Source organism: Melozone crissalis, unplaced genomic scaffold (genome assembly GCF_028551555.1).
Source record: "Melozone crissalis strain CALT ecotype California unplaced genomic scaffold, PUWL_Pcris_2 ptg000042l_1, whole genome shotgun sequence".
NCBI lineage: Eukaryota > Metazoa > Chordata > Aves > Passeriformes > Passerellidae > Melozone > Melozone crissalis.
This window is the reverse complement of record NW_026535820.1, coordinates 32556609-32578675: the sequence shown is the minus strand read 5'-3', so window position 1 is coordinate 32578675 and position 22067 is coordinate 32556609. Positions and strand designations below refer to the sequence as shown.

At 36.6% G+C, this 22067-nt stretch overlaps 1 protein-coding gene across 1 annotated transcript in view; it reads left to right on the top strand.

Moving 5' to 3' along the window:
- The window catches only part of GABBR2 (gamma-aminobutyric acid type B receptor subunit 2), a 457309-nt gene that overhangs the window by 302567 nt on the left and 132675 nt on the right, over positions 1-22067 (top strand). Inside the window, exon 12 of the mRNA XM_054285350.1 lies at positions 11282-11389. Within this exon, the coding sequence (XP_054141325.1) occupies positions 11282-11389 (108 nt within the window). The remainder of the gene's footprint in view (positions 1-11281; positions 11390-22067) is intronic.

Genomic DNA, 22067 nt, shown 5'->3' with positions numbered 1-22067 from the left:
CTGGCCACAGAGTATACATTTGGCTCCATGAACATCCTTATTCCTGTGTGGGCAATATGCTTAGTGGTTTCACAAGGTCTGCTTGTACTCACAAGTGCTTATAGGATCAGGCCAGGACAAATCTCTCTTCATCATTCATCTCCCTTAAAATGCATGATTTTGTTTACTCATTCTAGCCATGAGAGATTAGTTTAAAATTCCCATTTTATTTCAGACTGTAGCTAAATCTCTAAAAAGAGCAGTTACAATTGAGAACAGTCATAAAAAGCCATTGAGGCAAGTCATAAGGGTGTAACAACTGTATCTCAGACACAGAGAAGAACCATATGTCAATGAAAGGAGATATTGGAAGGGAAGTAAAAGTTTTCATTCAAGTTTTATAAATACATGCAAAGCTATGAAGCTGTTGTTAGTGTTATCCCCTGTCTCAACCAACTAATCACCCCCATTGTCGTCTTGTTTCAGAAGTGATGAGGTCTCACCAGAGTAACAGTATATACACAATAGCCAGTGTCTTACCTGGATATGTTACATATGGTCTCTGTTTAATATTGTGACAATTTTTGGCAAACTTATAGAAGGTTCTTAAAACTTCTCTGTTTACAAAGGTGTTCCTACCACAGCAAGGGGATTGCAAATAGGTGATCTTTAAGGTATTTTATGATCCAGGCCATTCTATCATTCTGTCCTCACAAATTCAGGAAACATGGTTTTCAGGTTGTAGGTATTACATTCAACTCTGTTGGATTCGTTTCCTCTAGAGCATTTTATTTGTAGTGCTGTTTGGAGGGTGAAATGCTTTGCTCCATCAGCTCTTTTTTTACTTTTCAACAATTGAAGCCTATATGTGGCATAAGCCTAATGCTGTAATATTCCAAGGACACTGACACATGACCCAAAATTACACCAGTAAAACCTCAAAGGTTCAGAGGATTTATTTGCTAAATTGCACTACTATTTTCCACTCTGTAAGGTACTGGGTGTAGGAGGAGGTGGTCTATAAGTTATTATGCTGAAACATAGAAACAAGTGTTACATGTTGTTGAGAGTCAGTAAGCACTTTAAACATATAGTAAAATAATTTGCTGAATAAGGGAATGTCATGGTTTGGGCCTGGCACAGAGCCAGTGCCCCCATGAAAATACCCTCTCCCTGGTGTCTGCTGTGAGATGTGACCAGGAATAAGCAAAGCAGGCTCCAGCTTAGAAATAAAGAAAACTTTATTACCTAAACTACAAGAAAAGAAGGAAAAAAAACTATAAGGGAAAAATTGAAAACCTTACAAAAAGCACTTTCCTCCTCCCCACCACCAAAATTTCCCAATCCGATACATTCCCCCAAATCACCAACTGCCCAGTCTGGCACCACCCTTTAGAATACTCAAACTTCAGTCCATGAAGAGGAGAGGAGTCTTTCTTGCACCATAGGCTTCTCCTGGAAACACGCTGAAACCTCGTGTGCTTCCATGTCACTCAGCACTGCCCGGAAAGTCCTTTTGCCATTTTGTGACATCTTCCTTCCATGCCCAGTGCTCTCACCACTGTGCATGGACCAGAGCTGCTTTTAAGGTTGTCTTTTAAGGATGCCTTGTCTCACTCCAAAAAGGCACAGTCTCTGCTTTGGGACATCTGTCCCCCCCATTTTTTTCCAACCCCCTGGGGCCGAGGGATCCCCACAATGAACCCTCCTGGTTCTGAGGCACTGGCTCCCCCTAAATGCAGTCTCTGTGTCACAGGAATAAAACTGGGTGAGTCTATGGCTACACAAGAAAAGTCCAGCCAAAAGGCCACTCCAATCATCTCTCTCCCCACTCAGCCAGTCTTCTCCACGTCCCTCGGGCCTAGTTCTTGGTTATCTCATTTCCTATCTTTCTTCTTATTCAGCTCTGAGGAGGATCAGCATTTTTGCAAGGTCCCAATCATGTAAGAAAAAGGGTTAAACATTTCAGTCTCTGCCTGTCCCAGAGCTCCGGCACTCCCACACTCGCTGCTGCTCCGGCCGGGCACCGCCTCGCTGCATTCCTCCCCCTTTCTCCTCCTGGGCCAACTGCTATCACATTCCGTTGTCGCCGGCCCTCCCACTCTCTCTCCTGGGGGCGGGGGGGGAATGGCTGCCCGATGTCTCTTGGTGCTCCTCCACCCTTCCATCCTCAAGGGCCTCCTCAGCCCCCATCTCTGTCCAGGCCCAGGCCTGCCACATGGCTGCCCCTCCCCCGCCCAGCAGCAGCGGCTGGACTGGAGAGGGAGATCCGACCTCTTTCCCTCGAAGTCCCAAGAGAGTCTCCCAGGCCCGAAGCTCTGCTTTTAACCCCTGTGTGTTCTCGGAGGTGTGTCCAAACCCCACTGGTCACACCAGGTGCCAATATCAAAATCCGAGCGCCCATTGGTTTGACCACAGCATCCCAGAATTCCCACTTCTTCCTGGTCAAACCACCACAGGGTATTATATTAGTCTTTAAAATTATAAAATGTGGACTCTGTGACAGAGTGATAGAGTGGATAATTGGTTCCTAAACACTCTCATTTTTATCTTGGTATGCCTATTTTCTATGGAAAGGTAATCAAGTATAATTAAATACATAATAATTCTGTGTTTTCACAGTAAAAACTCATAATAGCAAATGTAACATAATTTAGTTCCATGTCAGAATTAAAGATTAGGTATCATACTTTATAACTCAAATTACATAGAATTAGAATGATCCAGAGAAGCGAGTTCTGAGAAAGTGGTCAGTGTTTTACTGAACCATTAGACAGTGTCTTACTTAATAGCAACTTTATTGGTTGCACAGAAAAAAAAATACAATATTTTATTACGTCCATATGTATGCCAAAGTACAAAGTATTTGAGAGAGAGAGAGAAGGAGAGTGATTTGTCTTTGTTTTTAATCTCAGAACCACTATGGTATCATAGGAAAAAAAAAAAAAAAGTTAGAAGTAAGGATGTGAAATGAGATGTGATGCCAACTGGAAAAATGCAAGCAAGTGGAAGCATATTTGAAAGCAGTCATTATATGGAAGAGAGAGACTCAAAATTAGCAATGCTAGTGACATATCCTATGAATAGAGTTTAAAGTGACATACTAAATAGAGATACTTAAAGTAGCGAGAATATTAGATAAGATCATAACGTTTAGACTTCTGTAATACACTCCACTGAGAATTTCATGATTTACATTTAAGATGAGTAATGTCTTTCCAAGTTGGTACTGCTATTGAATAAAAAACTACTAGGTCCTGAGGACAACCACTGTCTTCTCTGTTATGCATCTTCCTCAAATAAGTAGATCTAATTATTAAGTTGGGGCTGAAGATGTTTAAAGTACTCTGCGTTGTTCTCACCCATAGTGAGAAAAAAGGCCTCCTTCATTAGGTAGTAGTAGAGTAAACAGCTCTTCTCCTCAGTCTTGGTAGTCTGATGTGCAGCAGGACTTTCTCCTGGGGAGTGTGCTGCACTGGATCATTGCAGGGCTTGGGAAGGGGCAAATGATCTGTATTGAATAATTGAATATAGGGTTCATGTTTGATAGGAAATACCTATTCTGCAGATAGAAATTGCCTTTCAATATCCTTTACAATCCAAAGTATTCTGCAAGGGTCTCACATAAAATATAAGAGGATTTAAGTCTTGTAATTTGCATAGGCACTAAAATAAAGCATGCTCTGTCTTGTTCATCTCACTTGTTAGCATCGTTTATATGAATTGCCAAAGCTAGTCAGAGGTTCTGTGATTTCAGGTGATCTCACTGAGCCGTCAGTGTTTTGGCTTGGATAAAGGGAAAAAAAAACCATGAAGGTTTTTGCATACTGCAGTGTGCTCAGGCTCTTAGATTTCAGTTGGTTGCTCTCAGTGATGGTGTGGACATTTGGAAACACCCTTTGCATGGAAAGAAAAAACCAAACAGTGGGGTGGGATGGAGAGAGAGAAGGAGAGAGTACAGACCACTGACAAAGTCCACCTCACTACTAAGTGTGTGTGTGACTACCCAGAATTTGTGTTTTTCTCAGAAAAATATCTTGAGGACATGTGCATTTATGGCAACTGTAGATGTTATAAACCTTATATCTTCTCAAAGGTGCATTTTAAAATGTGACCTTTAAATGTATCCAGATATTCAGATGCACTTTGCATTTTCAACCAGTATTATTCTTAATTATGGGTCATGAACAGTTTTGACTCTGTGCCTTGCAACACTGTGAAATGCAGGGTTTTTTCCTTTTTTTACTGTTTCTTATTTAATATTCTTATATCTGCCATGCTGAGAGAATAACTAGGCAAGGTGGAACTCCATGCGTTTCACCTTTTCTAGGGAAACCCTGAACCTCTGTAGGATGGGCATTGCCATGTTATATAAGAGTGGAGAGACATCCATAAAAACACATCAAACAGAGACTTATAGTCTGTCATGAGGAACAGGAAGGAAAAGACCCTTGTGAACTGTTGTGGATTGGGTTCCTAGGGATGGAAGCAGTCTGCAGGGCGAGGGAGATGGTGGGCAATTTACTAAAACTCCAAAAGCTGGCTGAGTGCAGGCCTAAAAGGAGGGACTTGTCTCTAGTGTTAAAGCAGAGAGAGGGAGAAGATGTATGAGCCTTCTGTCTTTTTATTTATTTCTGCTTTGTCTTCGCTTGTCGCTTTGCATTTCCTCTGTTTAATCAATTTTGAGGCAACAGACTGAAAGGAAAACATGTAGACAGCACCACCAATACAGCTGTGGTTTTCTCTGTGGGCAAGAGGCTCTTGGACTAGACCCTGTACTACCAAATAGCATGTGGCCTTGATATTTGGATAGTAGCTGATGATATGGTCTTATTCATGCCCTTTATGCTCTTCAGGCATTCCCCAAAACTCCAGGTTTTGTCTTGGTTTGCTGTAGGATTATTATTTTTTTCTGGGAGAGGATGTTTCCTGTCTTTAAACTTTATATTTGCCTAATCCTTTTCCTCAAATTGTTTAGTTTTGGCCAGGAATTTAAAAGAAAATCCAACAGACAGACACTCAACTTCTATTGAACTGCAAAAGGATTTAGACCTCTAATCTATTTCTTTGTCTCTGGAAACCAGAGCCTTTGTTTGTATTTTTCATCTGGCCTTCTTAATTTTGTGTGTATTCTTCAGTTTATTTCCTACTTAATTGTTTAGCTGTTAATTTTAATCTTCCTTTTCTGTATAATCACTTCCATAATTGTTCTCATTGTCGTTCAGTCTGAGACTGATCTCACTCCTATTTAATTCAACAGCAGTTCTCTTACTGAGTTTAACATGAGCCTGATCAGCTTCTATTTTAGTAAATGACATTTTCTTGAGGGTAAAGAAAAAAGAGTACAGACAAAAGTTATAAGGCTGAATAGATCCTAGAAAAAGTTATGTCATATACTGAAGCAAATACACCTCAACCTTGCCAGAGATTTATTAAGGTAATATTTTTAGAATGTTTTCCTCTTCTTCAGTAGAAACAGCAGACATTTTTTAAAGCCTCCTTATAGAAACAGGAGAAATGATGACATCTTTTACACTACCCATAGATTAACTCTGAAAAATGATCTAAAGGATATTAAGAAATCACTACAGGAGATCTCACAGCATGCAATGAACCTCTGTATTTAATTTATGTGAAAACAGCAGGATTCAATTCTCTAACATTATTGCCACTTATTTTTTACAGGAATCTGTGCTAGTGCCACACAAATTCTAAAAAAAAGAGCTAAAAGTCATAAAAAATTGTCAAAAATGTCTGATATAAATGAGAAAAGTATAATTCAAAGGGATGAACTCATTCTTTGGGGTCTGCTTGTGTTCACACAATCAATTTTGCCATCATTAATAAAAGCAGAGCCATAACCCAGTGAAAATTTGTTGAGATGACAAATTTTTATTCATCATAATTATCCATTATGTCCCCAGTTTTCCAAGAAAAATAGAAGGTGCTTAATTTCCAACTCCTGCATACTCCACAGAAATCAATGCAATTGTCCACTTAAAGACAATTGTGCTCTCCAGGGCTAAATGCACAGCATGGTTTATTTTCACATTTGTTTAATACCTAAATCTAGTACTGAGATGCCACCAAGCTGCTCAGCAGTGATGTTCAGCTGCATCCTAACCCTGTGGGCACTGCAGCTACTTCCCAGGGTGTGTGTAGAACTGCTTCATTATTGATATTCCTTAAGTGAATCAGTCCAAGTCTCATAAACAAAGCTGGAGAGAAGAGTGTCAAGTCCTACAAAAGAAATATTTGCAATTTTTATTTTAAAAAAATTAACATCTTGAGGTGGGGAAAAGTATGTTTGCAAGAATCTTAAACCTAAGTGATTCCTCTGCAGAAGTATAGTTTAGATGTTTTACAACAGAGGGACTTCTTAACCAAACAGTTTCATTATGCCATTGTTCAAACAAAAACAAAAAACCAAAATTTAAAACAAAAAAGTCACCTAGAGAAGTGATAAGAAGTTTGAAGCTTTTAACACATGAAGGTTCTTTGTGCTGATACTTGGGGGCTTTTATTCATCACTCTGAGTCTTTAATCCCATCTTCTTTTTTCACTTGAGATTGGCAAACTGGATTAAATTAGCATTAACAAAGCTGCAACCTGAAAAACCAGAGTGTGTAGTGTATTCAGTTCAGGTGGTTATATTTTTTTCTTTCAATTTAACAAAACAGTAAAATGCATCACTTGCTTGATCCACTTGCAAGGCCTTCCCAGGCATTCCTTGCTGGATTGTCACAGTGTGGTCTTCTGAATGCATAGGCACTGGTGGTCAAATAAAGGAAAATAATGGAACTTCTTGAAAAATTAAAGTTTTAACTTTCATGAATTCAGTTGTTTCTCCAAGACAACCTTATTTTATGATTTTATATAGAATTGTAATTATATTTAAACAAAATATTTAAAATTAATTACAATAATATTGTTTACCTGAAAGTTAGCAACACCTAAAATGCTGGGTTTATTTCTAAGTTTCATTCTTAGAATGTATAAACAGAGGCTTTTACTTCTTTATTCAGAGTGTTTCTGGTACTTTCACCACTTGCTAATTTCCCCTTACTAACTCGTTGTTCACAATAAGATGGCTTCTTTTGTTAATAATGAGTGGTATATCAGGTAACTTTTATGTCTGTTACACAGATTCATAATTAGTAACCACTTCACCATTCCCATAATGAGATGATGGGAAAGACTCAGATAGATTTATGTGAAGATATCAAATAACAGCAAATATAGACTACCCAGCAAAAGCTCAAGGTTGAGAGGAAATAGGATTGAATTCAAAGTAATATTACATAAGATTGTTAACCTATCTGTGCTTATTATCTGGCAGAAGAATTGTTGTCCTTGAAAGAGTAAAAGGTGTTTAGCACCTTATGGATAAGTTAAAAACAGAGGGATTTTACTGCCAAAGGAAAGTAAAAAGTAATGCTCCTATGAGATGTAAGTAACATCTTCTTCATAGATGCAGGGACTCTTAAGCTGAAACTTACAATATTTGTTTAAAGTTTAATATTTGATGAAGGTAGACTTTTTTTTTTAAATCACAGTGATATCTGTTTCAAGTCTGCAAGTCAAGGTCTCTTTCTTTGTGGAGATACTTTCACTGTTTACTGTTTATCAGCTGTGCAATCCACCAGATAAATGTTTTCTAGGGTTTTTTTAGTTATCACAGTTAATGCACCTGTAAGAGCTTCTATCAGGTAATTTATAAAAAGAAAAAATTCCTGAATCTTGTTTTTAAAAATAGACCCTAAACCAAAATAGTGTATCACCTAAAAAGAGAACAGACATAGAAAACTCCATTTTACTATCTGTGTTGGAATACTTAATTGTTGTATACCAAATGATAGGATTTCATTTGACACTTGCATGTTGTCTTTGAATTATAGAAAACAAAATATTTTTAGGTCATATTCAAATAATCAACTCATCTTATTCATAAAAAAGGGAACCAAGACATATAAGTGGGTAATTGAATGTACACCCTGAAATAATTGAAGGCATCAAGAATTATGTAATGAACTAACCATTTAAGAAAAAAGAAAGAATTTTTTCAGGTTTTGTGTCTATTTGGGAGCAGGCATTTGAATGCAGGTTCTTGTCTACTGAAGAGAGATTTTCCTGATTGTTTGGTGGGTTCTGAGGGAAGGGTGGTTTTCTTCAGCTTCTGGGCAAACACAACGTTAGAAACTTCCAGCATGGGAGAATTGCTGATCAATTGTACAACATCATGGTCATGCTCTTCAATTACTGATATTTTTATCACTTTCTTTCAAATGAGTAGGATATGGAGGTATAATACATTTAAGAATATAAATTAGCAGATATAAGAATTTCAGAGACTTCTGCTGTTTTCTAAATTTTTCATTTTGCCAGTTGCATTAATGAATTATAGCAGACAAATTTGAGGTCATTTTCTTCAAAATTAAAAATTAATTTTCATCTGAAACTTACCATCTCCTTCTTAGCAACAATGATCTCATTTTGACAAAATCCTGGTATATTTAAACTAACATGTTTCCCATACAGACAGTAATGTTATTCTAATATGCACAATCCTAATCAGGGATACATAAAGTTTTTTTAATCAAACATGCTAGAAATAACATTTTTCTGAATATTGAGTTAGAAACATATTATGAGCATAATTGAATTTATTAGCATTCCCAAGAGACAATTACTGTTTCAGTGAGAACAAAACAGAGTCTTATTAGAGACACAAAAATACCATGTATCTGTTTGCCAAATATACCACTAAACTGTACACAAAAGAGCTGAATACTTATTAATAGCAGCAAAAGGATTGAATGCTAAGTATGGTTATTGATGTAAAGTCAAAAAAAATGTAACTGGCTAGTATGAACACAATGATATGAAATGTATTTTTTAAACCCATCAGAGTTGATCTAACTGGTTTTACTGAAGTATGATGCAGGATAGTGGCTAATCAGCAAAGACTTGAAAAATAATGAAGTTAAAAATAATGCTTTGCTGGCCTAAATATCTATAATTTTTTTCTATTTTTTTTTGTTGTTGTTTGTTTAGGGATTTCATTTTCAATATCAAGAATGTCACAAAGTGGCAAAACTCCTGTTGAATCTAATCACAATTGTTTTATGAATAGCAAGATTACCTAGGAATAAGTCAACTCTACATTCAGGGTCATTATCAACAATGCAACAGATAAACCACAACATTAGATGTCACTAAGTCATTAATAAATACATATAAATATCCAAACAGTCTTCTATGCACAATCACATTTTCTAATGTTAAGACTCATGGTGCTGTGTGTACTTTTTATAGAACCCTAGAATGGCTTGGGTCAGAAGGTACATTAAATATCATCCAGTTCCAATTCCATGGCCATGGGCAAGGATGCCACCCATGAGACCAGGCTGCTCAAGGCCAAATCTAACCTGGCCTTAAACACTTCCAGAGACGGAGCATCCACACTTTGGGCAACCTGTTCTAGTGCCTCACAACTCTCATAGTGAAGAACCACTTTTCTCTTACTAATTCATTATTTTGGACCATGGGTGTCTTATTTATTTATTAACTGCAGTAATTCTATTGCTTTATCAATAGTTTTTGAATTAGTATATTTTTTTTTTCTTTTCCCTGCCTTCACACCTAGTCTCTAAACACTATTAAAAGTCAGAATTTGTTTTCAGCAGAAAATTTTATGTAGAAAGATCACACTTTGAATACAAAAACTTAAATTCTGGAAAAGTTTGAAAAGGCAAAAAATAGCATGTTTCTAGATATGAAACATTTAGGCTATTCATCAGGATTATCTTAGATGTCAAGTTTTGAATCTTACTAGAATGCCTAGTTTCTCATCAATATGCATGTCCTGAAACTAAAAATTAGAAATCCCAAACTCTCCAGAAGTTAGATGTGAAACTAGGCTGGTTTCTAATGAAAAACATTGCCTTTAGGTTCTCTAAATGATATTTCCCAAATGCTTTCTTAGAACATCCTAGTTTCTCTAAATCGTATTGGTTTTTTATATCACAAAACAGCTCTGCTGGCCAAGCATGCATAGTCAACATGGCCAAAAGAAGGCTGACTTTCCCTTTTCCTAGCTTTCCTTTCCCTGTGTTTAGCCATTGTCTCTCCCCCGGTTTTTTCATCTGAAAGGTAGAGTACTTTGGTTTTTTACTTCTTTGTTCAATTTTGTGCAGCTTTATGGGTTGGTACTCCCTTTTTATGGGTTGATGTGTGTGGAGTCTCTTAAAGGAGGATGAGATTGTTCCTCCTCCTCGTGATTTCTCAGGCTCTCAAATTTAACTATTGGCTTCCAGCTCCGTGCTGTGCCTCTTTCATGGTCTTCTACCTGCTATGCTTTGCAGTCTCTGATCCATCTTTGGGAAGAAAATGACTTGTTCAGGAAAAAAAAAGCTTTCGAACAGCCAAACCTGGAAACAGAAACTTCCTAGGAATTAGAGAGGGCAATGCAGAGCTTGCGGCAACTCTGAATATCACTGTCCTGGCTCAAAGCAAGTCCAAAAGTGAGGGCCTATGTACAAGTTGCTATGGGCAGGGGTGGAATTTCATAAAAACTTTTTTAATCTGTGTTCTGTAGTTCTTGGTCAATTTGAAGTTTTCTATTTAAAGAAAAAGGAAAAAACAGCCCAAAACCTTACACCATTGCTCTGTGCAAGCTCACCGCCTCCTTTTTCTTAGGCCACATTTGCAGGTATTGTCATTGATTTGGGCATTGTTCCCGAGGCTTGCCAATCAAAATTATGTTCCTGTTTTGCCATTTTCTCTCATAGGATAATTTAAAATCTGTTGTTCTTATCTTTCCAGAATGCTTGGGTTTTTCATTGAGTGATGCGTATCTCATATAGTACAATCTTTTCTTATTTAGTCTGAATTACATCTCTATTTCTCTGTTCATTTCTGTTCAAAATGTTGCTATTAATATTAGCTCCCTGAGTGCTTTTTATAGTCTGTTTCTTGAGTTTCTCCACTGATTCTTTCCTCTATCTGCAAAGAACACAATAAAAGTAAAAAAGCAGAATATTTTAAGAGATTTATGGGTTTATATATGAAAGAGATAGTTAATTCAGCATCTGGATTTGTTTCATTTATGGAGAGAATGGATGGATGAGTAAAAGAGCAAGTAAGCAATGAATGAGAAATTACTAAATATCAAGTTTTTTCAAGTTCTTCAGATTTTTTTTTCCTCAGGGTCTTGATAAAAAAGTTGTCTAAAGTTATCTAAGTACCTTTTCTAAGTTATCTAAGTAACTTTTTCTTTTTTTTTATGTATATACATTTTTAGGTCCGAACATGGATTCTTACAGTGGGATACACAACTGCATTTGGAGCAATGTTTGCAAAAACGTGGAGAGTCCATGCAATATTCAAAAATGTAAAAATGAAGAAAAAGGTGAGAGGAAATAGACTCTTTTTATGTTGCCCTGCTAATACAATTTTCTAATTGTTTTCATGCCTTTCCTGGATGGCCGTAGCAGTGCTGACTGTTCATGTGTCACATCCAATGATCCTGAATAATTTGATATTAAAGCTTTTTGGTTTCTTTTTTAGTCTCTTGGAGTTGGAGTCAAGCATCAGCCCTCCAGTCTTTATAATAAAAGGTGGACAGTGGAGTTGGCTGTAAAATGTAAATGTGAATTTGGATCTCTGCTCCCTCTTAGTATGTTGCTTCAGCATCCAGATGTCTCCTTCTGGTCGATTTGCTTATTAATGTTTTCTGATTATATCTGTCTGACACATGAGTATTATCTGATGATTTCTTATGGATTGGTAGGAGGAGGAAAGAGAAAGTGCTGCTTATAGTTTCCCATTTCTAAATAATATTAAGATTGCATAAGTTTACTCTAAGATTGGTCAGAATTGAACCACAATAGTTGTCTCTGTCATTTTTGGTACAGCACATTTCGGTGAAGCATTAGGCTCAGTTTAGGAGTAGTGCAGCTCTTCATGATATTTTTCCCATTAAGCTTCTTTTCATACATTAAGTACTTTTTATCAGATGATTTTATTAATAAATTGGAAAAACACTGAGTAGAAAACATTTTGCTAGTAAAAACATTAAGAGAAATGTTCATGAAACAGAAAAGCAAAATTAATATTTTTATAGAATGAGCAGAAGTGCCAAATGCGGTTCCTATGTGCATCTGAACAGTTTTATTCTAATAACCAATAAGGAGTATTATATAACCAAATTAAGTAGAAGAATATTCCAAAAATTTGTCAGATTATTCTTTTTTTTTTGTTGTTTTGTGTGGTCGTAAAAGATCTCTGTTAATTTTTATTTTGTTAGCAACATGTTATTTTTCCACAATTGCAATATGTAGGGAGTCTGTCACAATAGGATACATCATTCCCTTAGAAGGAATGGACTTTAGTTAGACAGGGAGAGAGTTAACTCAGTTTCTAAGAAGATTTATGTCTGAGGTTATTAAGGAATTACATGCTGTGTCTGGAACTGGATCTATTACTCTGGCACCACAACACATCCAATTAGTACTTGCCCCTCCTCTTTGGCCATGTCCGGTTTGCTCCACTTCATTATCATTATTTAAAAAAAAAAATATTAATAAATACTAAATATCTTAAAAACAACTGAAATTATAAAAAATTTCTATACCAAAACCAGGATGCTCTGGGTGGACTGAAATGGAAACTTCTCTTTTTGCATGTTTGCAAAGAGCCCACTCTAACATATGAGTTTATACTACCAGACACTTTTATACATTTTTTTTCTTCATTTTTTTCAAGGATCTCACACTTCCTATATTAAAGTTTTTTAACAAAGATAAGCCAGGATTTTACCTTCCTGAGAAATGAAATTTTACATTGTGAATATTTTTTACGTATTGGTACAATCTTTTTAAGTTAGTGAAGTTACACAAGACGCTACAGTCTAACAAATAAAAGCATTTACCTTATGACCTTTATTATCCTCAGAATTTTATAATTCCTCCAACACATACTGTTTCAGATAGGAGTGAGCAGGTACTGCAATGGACTGTCACTGAGTTTTTTGCTTCCTTTTTTTTTAAACATTGCATTTTAGATCTGCAAGTTGCTACTCAATAATAAATTTCACTGTCTGTTAATTAAACATAATCCTCAAATTCTTTATTGCCTCTGTTCTTCAAGGGGCTCATCACCAACTGCAAATTGCAATTGATTGTGCATAGCTGGATGTTCAAATCATTTAAGATCAGTTAAAAAGATACTGACCAGTATAAGGGAGATAAACTTTCAGACATCTGGATGATGACCAATGAGCTGCTTTGCTCTGAGTGATACTGGAAATATCAACGCTGTTAGGCTACCTTCCTCAGTATTCTGGAATTAAGTCAATAACACATGTTGTTCTGTAAACTTTAAAGAATTCTTTATTTAGATATCTCACTACAAATCATAAGTATGAATCATGAAGTGCGACAGTTTTCTTTATGTAAAACAAATCAGCTATCCAGATAAGTGTTTACTAGTCATATATTTTCTGTCTCTGATTTGCCAGGATAGATAAAAGTGTTTTTAGGAGTCGACTGAAAAACATGGCATTCTTTACTTATGTCTTGCAAGAATGACATTTCCATTTTCTGCAGATGTAGTTTACAGCCAAAGTATTTTCTTTCTATGGATGCACAGAAAGTAGAAATTTTTGCAAACCATATCTAAACTGACAAATACACAAAGGTAGTGCCACACAAAAGAAGCACATTAATGTTTCTAAATTAGTTATGCCATGACAGAGCAGACTGGCATTGCATTCAGAGAAGTACAAAGTTCCAAAATTGTTTAAGTAGTGTGGATCTTATTCATTTGTGATTACTTCAGTTACTACCTGTATAAAAGTATGACAGTAAAATATCTATGACCTTTAGGCATAGAACCTTTGCCTGTCATCCTCAATATTTTCTTCAAGAAAATATTTGCCAACAGTGAAATTTCTTCAGAGAGTGAAAGAATCCCTGTGTGGCTGTTGAAAACACTGGTTAATTCATTTCTTGAAAGTGGGTGTTAAGTAAAGGAGAGAATATGATGAGTAAATCTGTTTATCTTCATTAGATAGGGCAAGCTTCTGTACATTTATTGTACACTTTGGTGTACAACAAGGCTTTTTGAAGGGATTAGTGGATATCTGTCTCAGTGTGAGGAATATATAGAAATTTAAAAAATAATAATAATAATACACTCCATATTACTGCAGTGGAAAGTGAAACTTAATGAGTTAGAATGTCTTGAATTAGTTGAAGGTTCTCATTAACTGCTGTTTATAAAACTTTCAAAAGTCTATTTTATTTTCACCCTTTTATATATCCACTCTTCTGTTACTGGAAATTAATAAACAATAAGTTTCAGAATATACTCATTCTTTTATCAGACCACTAAGGATAAATTTTGCAAAATTCCCAGAGCTCTGTCACCATCTTTGATCTTGCTAGGGCTCAAAGGAAGCAAATTAAAAATGCATTAGTTTTAGCTGGAAACAGAGGGGTGCAAGGGGATCAATTTTTGTCAAATGGAAATGACAAAACCAGTAGGGGGAAATAAATTATTTTTGAGTTTTAAAGAGGTTAGCAGAGATAATGGAAAGTGAAATAGAATTAGTATTAAAAATAACTGTAACAGTTATAATTGAGGTGCAGCTCTGGTTTTCATACATCTTTCTGTTGTTTTGGGCTGCAGAATGTCTTCTGCTCTGAGAGAGGTGGGGACTGGTTTATTGTTTTCCTTGGCAGCAGGAGGGCTGGCAGTGGATAAGAGGAGAGAGAGGAGAGTATCAGTGGCAGGAGAGCATGTGGTGTCCTGGGGAAGCTTTAGCTGGCTGAACCATTTAGAGAACGAAGCCTTCTGGAAAATTTAGAACGATGAGAAGCTGTCTGTTTTGGTAGGATCTGCACTGTCTTGGGTTTTTGGGGGTGTTGAAGCACTCCTGCACAGTGACTGCTCCTGCACAACTGCTGAATGCCACAGAAAGCCCAGAATAGTCAGAAATTCAATGTAGTAATATTTAAAGCCTCCATAAATGTTATAAATTCTGCTCCTACAAAGACAAGCATTTAGCCATTTGTAGATGGCTGCACTAAAGCATGAAGATGATCAAGGTCACAGTGTTGCCTTGTTGCATTTGTTATATTTGAAAGTACAATACATCTCAGTTGATGCTGCCACGATAAGCTTGTCTTACCCATAACAGAGTACACTCTGGCTTGGCCTATTTGGACTTAATTCTTCAATTGTGGCATCAGAGAAAGAATGTTTTATCTTCAGTTTTCACTGAAAATATTATCATTGTAGTCAGCTATTACTACTGCTGTAGATTTCTGGTGGCATATGTCTTTATGTTGACAAAGTTGTTACAAGATAATTACAGAATATAATGACAAAAGGGATGTAGAGCAGCCTCTTTTCTTGAGGCTTGTGCTGCTATAGTTTGGCCAACATTATTCTACTCCTTCACATAAGCTTTTCTGTGTATCGGTAATATCAAAGGGAAAGAAATAATCACAACAAACAAAAATGACTTGTCAGTCTAACCTGACTCAGCTATGCCTGTCAGGCTGCCATCTGGCAAATTTATTGTCATCCATTTGGCCTGCTAGGTCCTTGTGAGAGTACTGAAGAGAGCTGAGGTCTTCATGCCTTGCAAAGATGGGAAGGAGACTGCACAGATTATGTTTTGGACAGTAGGATGGGGAAGGGAAGCTGGCAGTGCAAGGGAACTTCAGGGCCAAGAGACTGGTAGCAGGAAAGAGACTGAAGAGGAGAAATCAGGTTTCCTGCCAATTACTTCAAGACAGAAGCCTGTCCAGATGAAAAAAAAAAACAAACAGGAAAATCTTGGGATTATATACTGGGAAAGATATTGAAGAGGGAGACTGAATTTGGATTAAAATTCCTTTGGAAACTAAATTTCAAAGCCAGAAAAGGCAGGAAGGTCTGTAAGAAGTGATCAAGAAAGCTGCGCATGATGGAATGCAGAGCCTGAGTATGGTATTTAAATGGCAAACTGTAATTGAAGAACTAGGTCTGATTTAAAATTAGATTAAGATTGAAATTTAGAGGCAGAATGAGACGCCTGAAAAGTAGGGATGTAGTCTAGGAAAGCAAAGCAGGAATGAGAATGGAGAAAGAGACAAGAAAAAACTTGAAATTAGGACTGACCAAAATGATTTCACAAGAAGTGTGGGCAGAGCATAAAATCTGAACACAGGATTTTTTAATTTTACTGTTCTTCTTTCTATTAATGTGTATCTGTAAAACCTACTGGCAAAATATGTGCCTTGTCTTCCTGTTATGCAGTTGTACAGATCCTGATAGCTTCTAGTGTCTCTTTTAACTCAAGCTGATGAGGTGTGCAAAGATGTAAAGGCCCCTCTTGCTGATGCATGCAGCTCTCTCTATAATTGAATACTCTTTCCATTTTCTTTATGAAGAATGGGCTCATGAAAACGCTAAAAGTTTAATGTTGTGGCTGAAAAGTCAATAACTGAAAAACTACAGCTTGCTAGGATCTCTACAATGTACATTTCTTCCCCTATGTGGATTATTAGGACACCAGCGAAGCCTTGGCTTTCTACAGAATGCCACTGTCATGGAGCAAATGTAGTGAGTCTGCTCTGGGCATGCAATAGGACTGTGCAGTAAAAGAGAGAGTTTTATGTTACCATCTTTTCATTCTTTTCTTTAAACCAGAAAATATGCATACTGAAAAAGGCAGTAGGAGTTTTGAGAAAGGTGATCTGATATATAAGACAGTTAAGTGCCAAATGAAGAAAAATAACGACTTTCCAGAATTATTTGTTATGCTGTAGAAATCTCTCTGAACATATTTTTTTCAGAAATTATTCTTCTGTTTCTTTGTTTCTGAGAAGCAAATCTATTACCTGAGTGAAGCAGTGCAGGAATTCTCAGAAATTTTAGCTTGTTGCCTTCACACTCCATTTTTCTTAATAAATCTGGCCACCCCACCTGAATAACTTGTACATTTAATGGTTCAAAAATAGGTGTATAGAAAAGTGGGAGTGGTAAGAAATGATCCAGGCTCTTTCTGGGGATCAGGGTCCTCATCTCCCAGGTCAGAGTGGGCAGCAGCTGGCTGTGTGCCCCTACCCTGCACGGTGCCAGCTGCAGGGATGCTGCCAGCTCCTGTGATTGCACAGCATCCCTGGGGAAGGGGGAAATAGAGGGGAGAAAGCAGCTAGAGGCTACACAATAATGGGTTTATGTGCTGCTGCCTTCTCTTCTCAGCTTGTGTCTGTTGATTGCTATCCCCATCCCTCACTTGGAAACCTCTGTGAGGAAGTTTACAGAATGAATGTCATCTCTGGCTGTAAACTTTCCCATAAGTTTTTCAAGCCACTTACGGAATTCAGAATTTATTACAATCTATGTTTTTCCTCACTGAAGTCCTGAAGAGGTTTAAAAAAAGTTGCCCATTACCTTAATCTTTTAAAAATAGATGAAGCAAAATTCTCCAGATTATGTTGACATAGGGTTTAGGTCAGAACCTCATAGGCCACATCTCATTTATTCACTTAAATCCTATGTAGATGTAGTTCTGAATTAGCATTAATGTAGTTTGTGTTATCTAATCCATTCTTTCTGAAAATTCTGTTATAAAATATTTTTCCAGGTCAGTTTTCAGACTGCAAATGTTTATATTTTTTCCAGGATTTTTTTTAATCATGCTAGAGCTTTTTGTGTGCCTAACAAGAAGTTATATGATGGATTTCCCCTAGGATACACTTGTATTCTACTAAATATATATGAGAGATCATAAGACTGGAGAGGAGATGTGTCAAGATCCAAAAATTTGTTTTGGGTAACCATACCAACAGTACAACAATCTATTAGGGACCATCTGCTGAAAATGAACCAGCATATGGATACCTAAAGAAATGTTCAGTGTTATTGTTCAGTCTTTGAGAGTAAGAAAGAAGACAGTTTGAAATTTGCTTATGTTTAGGATTTTTTTTCATTATGAATATTTACCACTGGACCAAGTAATCTCTGATACTTACAGGGCAGTGTAAATTATTCAGGTATGGCTTATGGTTTATTAATAAACAGATACAGTATTTCCTAAAGTGATATAAGTGGAAACTAAATTATTTTGATTTTTTTCCCCCCAAATAGCTACAACTATAAATTTTAAGTTCAAAGCTTTAAAAATAGTCAGTGTAATCTTAGAATACAAACTTAGATGTAAAATAAGCATCGTGGTTTTCATAAGAGCTGATCAGCCAAAATGCCAACTAAGGAACAACAGGAATCATATTTCTAAAATTTACATTCATATAAATATGGAATGTGAAGCTAAATCTCAAGCTCATGTCACAGAAAGAAGCTGAGCTAATGAACTGTACATCTAGAAGAAAAATCTGCTTTTGAAGTAATTTATGTATGGAAATTTCTGCATGGTACAGCTTGATAAGGGTAAACCTCAGTAGTGACAAAACCAACGAAAACTCTATGTGAAATGTAAGTGCTCATAAATGGTGCTACAACCATAATTTCTATGTATTATGAGACTATTGGATGACAGAGAAATAAAGAACATGTTGCTATACAGTATGAGGCAATTTATTCCTGAATAGCTTGAAATTGGATTGTAAATGTAATCAAGTGCATTGATGTTCCCAGCTATTTGGTAATGATGAAGTATGCTTTTCCAAAGAATTTTTCATTAAGGAAAATATTAAAGTCTAGGTACTTTATTGTAATATCAAACAAAATCAGAATATTTCTGCCTGAACATTCAAATCTTTCATGCACTTTTTTTTTTCCCTGAAGGTTTGGGTTCCTTTCAACTCCAAAAACGTGAATTCACACCTCTCATAGAAAGTCCTTTACATTTATTCCATGTGTTCTTGAGCTCAACAAGTGCATTTCTCTCAAAGGTGAATTTGACCTGCTGTGTTGGTGGGATATGCAGGTTTCTCAAGGCAGCACATCTTGCTTTACTTATGGTTGTGAGCAGAAGTTAACGCAATGTTGAGGGTTTTTTCTAAGAGTTCTCCAGAACACCAGCAAGAATGGTTAATTCTAATGCTGTCAAATTGGATTTCTTAGCACCATTTTCAGACTAACATGTTTCTTATTTTTGTCCTTTCAAAATAGTTTTGTGAAAAATAGTCATTCCAATATAGATTTATATTGAAAAACAAATTGTGTGCTCGTTATGGTTGGATTACCAATGTTAGTGAAACAATCACCTCTCCAACTCTCTAGTGCATTGTCGTCATAACTGAGGGTCAGGCTTTCAAAAACGAGGATTTTTATCACTTTTTTAAACCCATCACTTAATCTCTCTCCATCTCTAGCCTCTGAAAAGTTTCTGTTTCCCCTTCTGCTTCCCCTAGGGAGCATCTCCACTAGGATATTCCTACTTTTTTTTTTTTTTTTATGTGAGCCGGAAAAGAGCAAAGGTATCTTCCAATCGATTTCTTCTTCTGGCAGCGGGGCATAGAGTCAACACATCCACATTTGCAGTAGCATTAATGGGAGAGTGACTCTGCCCAATGATGCAATTGTCCTAAACAGGAGTCACCAAAGAAGAGACATTTTAGCAATATGTGCTTTAGCAGGCTAGTGACTGTAGCTATTTAATTCTCAAAGCCAAGCTTTTTGATCATATCCAATGTCCATTATTGTCAGGAGTACCACACACTCCACTGTCCTGAAAGGTAGTCACCAAGTTCTTAGACTACAGGTGTTGTAGCAGATCCTCTCTGGAAACAGAAATATTGACTTTTCGGTTTTTTGGGTTTTTTTTAAATTTATAAGTAGATATACAAGTCTTCTATCAAATCAGTCAAAATACCTCTAAGAGAACTAAAACTTAGCTTTTTACTCCCTTTGACTTACTGGTCAAAATCCTGAATACTGCAACACGTTTTTTAAAAAGTTAGCATTCACTCATTAAAACGAATGTAATTGCAGCCTGAGGCATTGCCAATACTAATAACACAATCTATTATAGGAAGTACTCATAATAGCTGTCGAAAAAAGCATTGTGGAGTTACTGGGAACAATGCATAATGTGTTTCCAATAGTCCTTTTTTCTCATTCCATTACACTATAGAAATTAAGAATGTATAATATTGTAGTTCACTACAATATTAATGGCTTTAATAACTCTAAGATAGAATCTCCCTCAGCCCACGTAGGGTAAAGTTCACCCACCCACCACTGACTTTGCATCCCCAACCTCCTGGCACTGTCCCACTTGTGCCAACCCAGTTAATGTCGGGGAGCAAGCCCAAGGTGTCCCTGAACTGCGCTGAGAGAAATGAAAGGTTTGTTTTTGCAGTGGAGAGAGTATCCTGAAGGCAAGTTCATGAGTGGTTTTATGGTCCCTTTTGCAAGCTCACAGACTTTACAATTTTTTTCCCTGCAAACTCTATTTTATTTTCTTTCCCCTCCAGTTCAGAGCAGGGACTCTGATCAGCAGGATTTCTGTGTGTATCAGGGAGAAGAATATTTGGTTTCAGATTTCTGAGAACTTTTGTAATTGATGTCGGCGATATTCATTTAATTGAATAAGGTCTAGGAAGCTTCACAGAGGGGTTCTTTAAAGAGAGTTTCTCTCCACAGATTCCATCCCAGGAGTCTGGGGAAGAGACAACTGAAAAAAAAAAGTTAATTAATAGCATTAAGTGTTTATCCAGCTAGTGCCAGAAGGCAAGGACTACTCTGTCAGCTAGACTAGACAGGGTTGATCTACACAAGAGAAACCAGAATTTCCTCCTTAAGAAAAAAGATCCTACATTTTAAATGTAAAAGAAAAAAAAATATATATTTATATCAAAACCTATTAATAAATGCAAAAGCACTTCCAGCCTTTCTATGTTTCTATGAATTCAATTAAAAATCCAACAAACAAACAAACTGCAAAATTTAGCTAGTGTAGCTTTAAATTTGAAGATATTTTATTCTGACAAATGGATGTGATCTGGTAATAAGGAAACTAACTTTGAAGAAAAGACAGGAATAAATTAACTCTTCAGTCATGCTGGAAAGCTGTTTGTGGAAATCAGAGAGTGCAAAACTAATGTTGCATCCTGGAGATGTAAGTCTTCATATGTAAGCCTCTTTCTTCATGGTTTAGAATGGAGTACAGCTTTCAGGTCTGTGTCATAAACATTTTCAGAATTGGTTTCTAGTAAGATAAGAAATAACAGAAAGTTTTCCCTAGCCGTAACTATAAAAAACAAACCTAATATTCCATTACTGTTGATTGCCAAATTTCCAGGTGATCCCACAAACTGGTGGATGATAGGGTCATCCAGAACACAATGGATATGCTTTAGAAAGCAAATGAAAAAAACCCAACAAAAGGTTTATGCAATAATAACCAAATGAACAGTTGAAGTTACTGTGACAGGTGGTACAGCCTGTGATAGTTCTAGAAAATCCTCAGGAGTTTCCACGAGCAGAAACTTTATCCCAGAGTTTTAGGCAGATTTTATATCTCCTGCGATCAGATGGCAAGTCTGTGGAGAGTAAGGACTATGATCTGTCTTCATGGTCGTGAGTTTTCAGAATAATTTTGATTTGCCCATACAGTGATCTTGCTGAGAAGAAAATGGCCTACGAGCTTTTGTTCTGAGTGAATTTATTTTGAGGACAGATCGCTTCATATCCAGATATATAGTCCAGACTGGTGGCAATGGCATTTATAACAGTGTGCAGATCTGCCAGGATGAGACAGATTCACCTATCCAATCACAGATGGTAGAAAATATGACTCACAGATGCTGCTGTGTGAGAGCTTGGCTTCAGCAAGGATTCAGGAGCACTTGCATAAATGGATTTTATTAGCTACCATGTATTTCTCCAAAGGCTGATTTACTGTTTGCTAGAAGGAAAATGAAAAGAGAAAAAAAATGAGAACTTTCCTCTTAAAGGAAAATGACATTTTTGATTGTGAGGAGCCTCACTAGCTCATTACTTTCTTTTGTCAGACAGAGAATTTGTTGGATTTGCAAGATCTGAGTCAAGACTCCTTCAGTGCATCTGGTGATTCCCGAGGAGTGAATGTACTGAATTTAAGGAGTTCTAGTGGGTGGGAAGGAGGG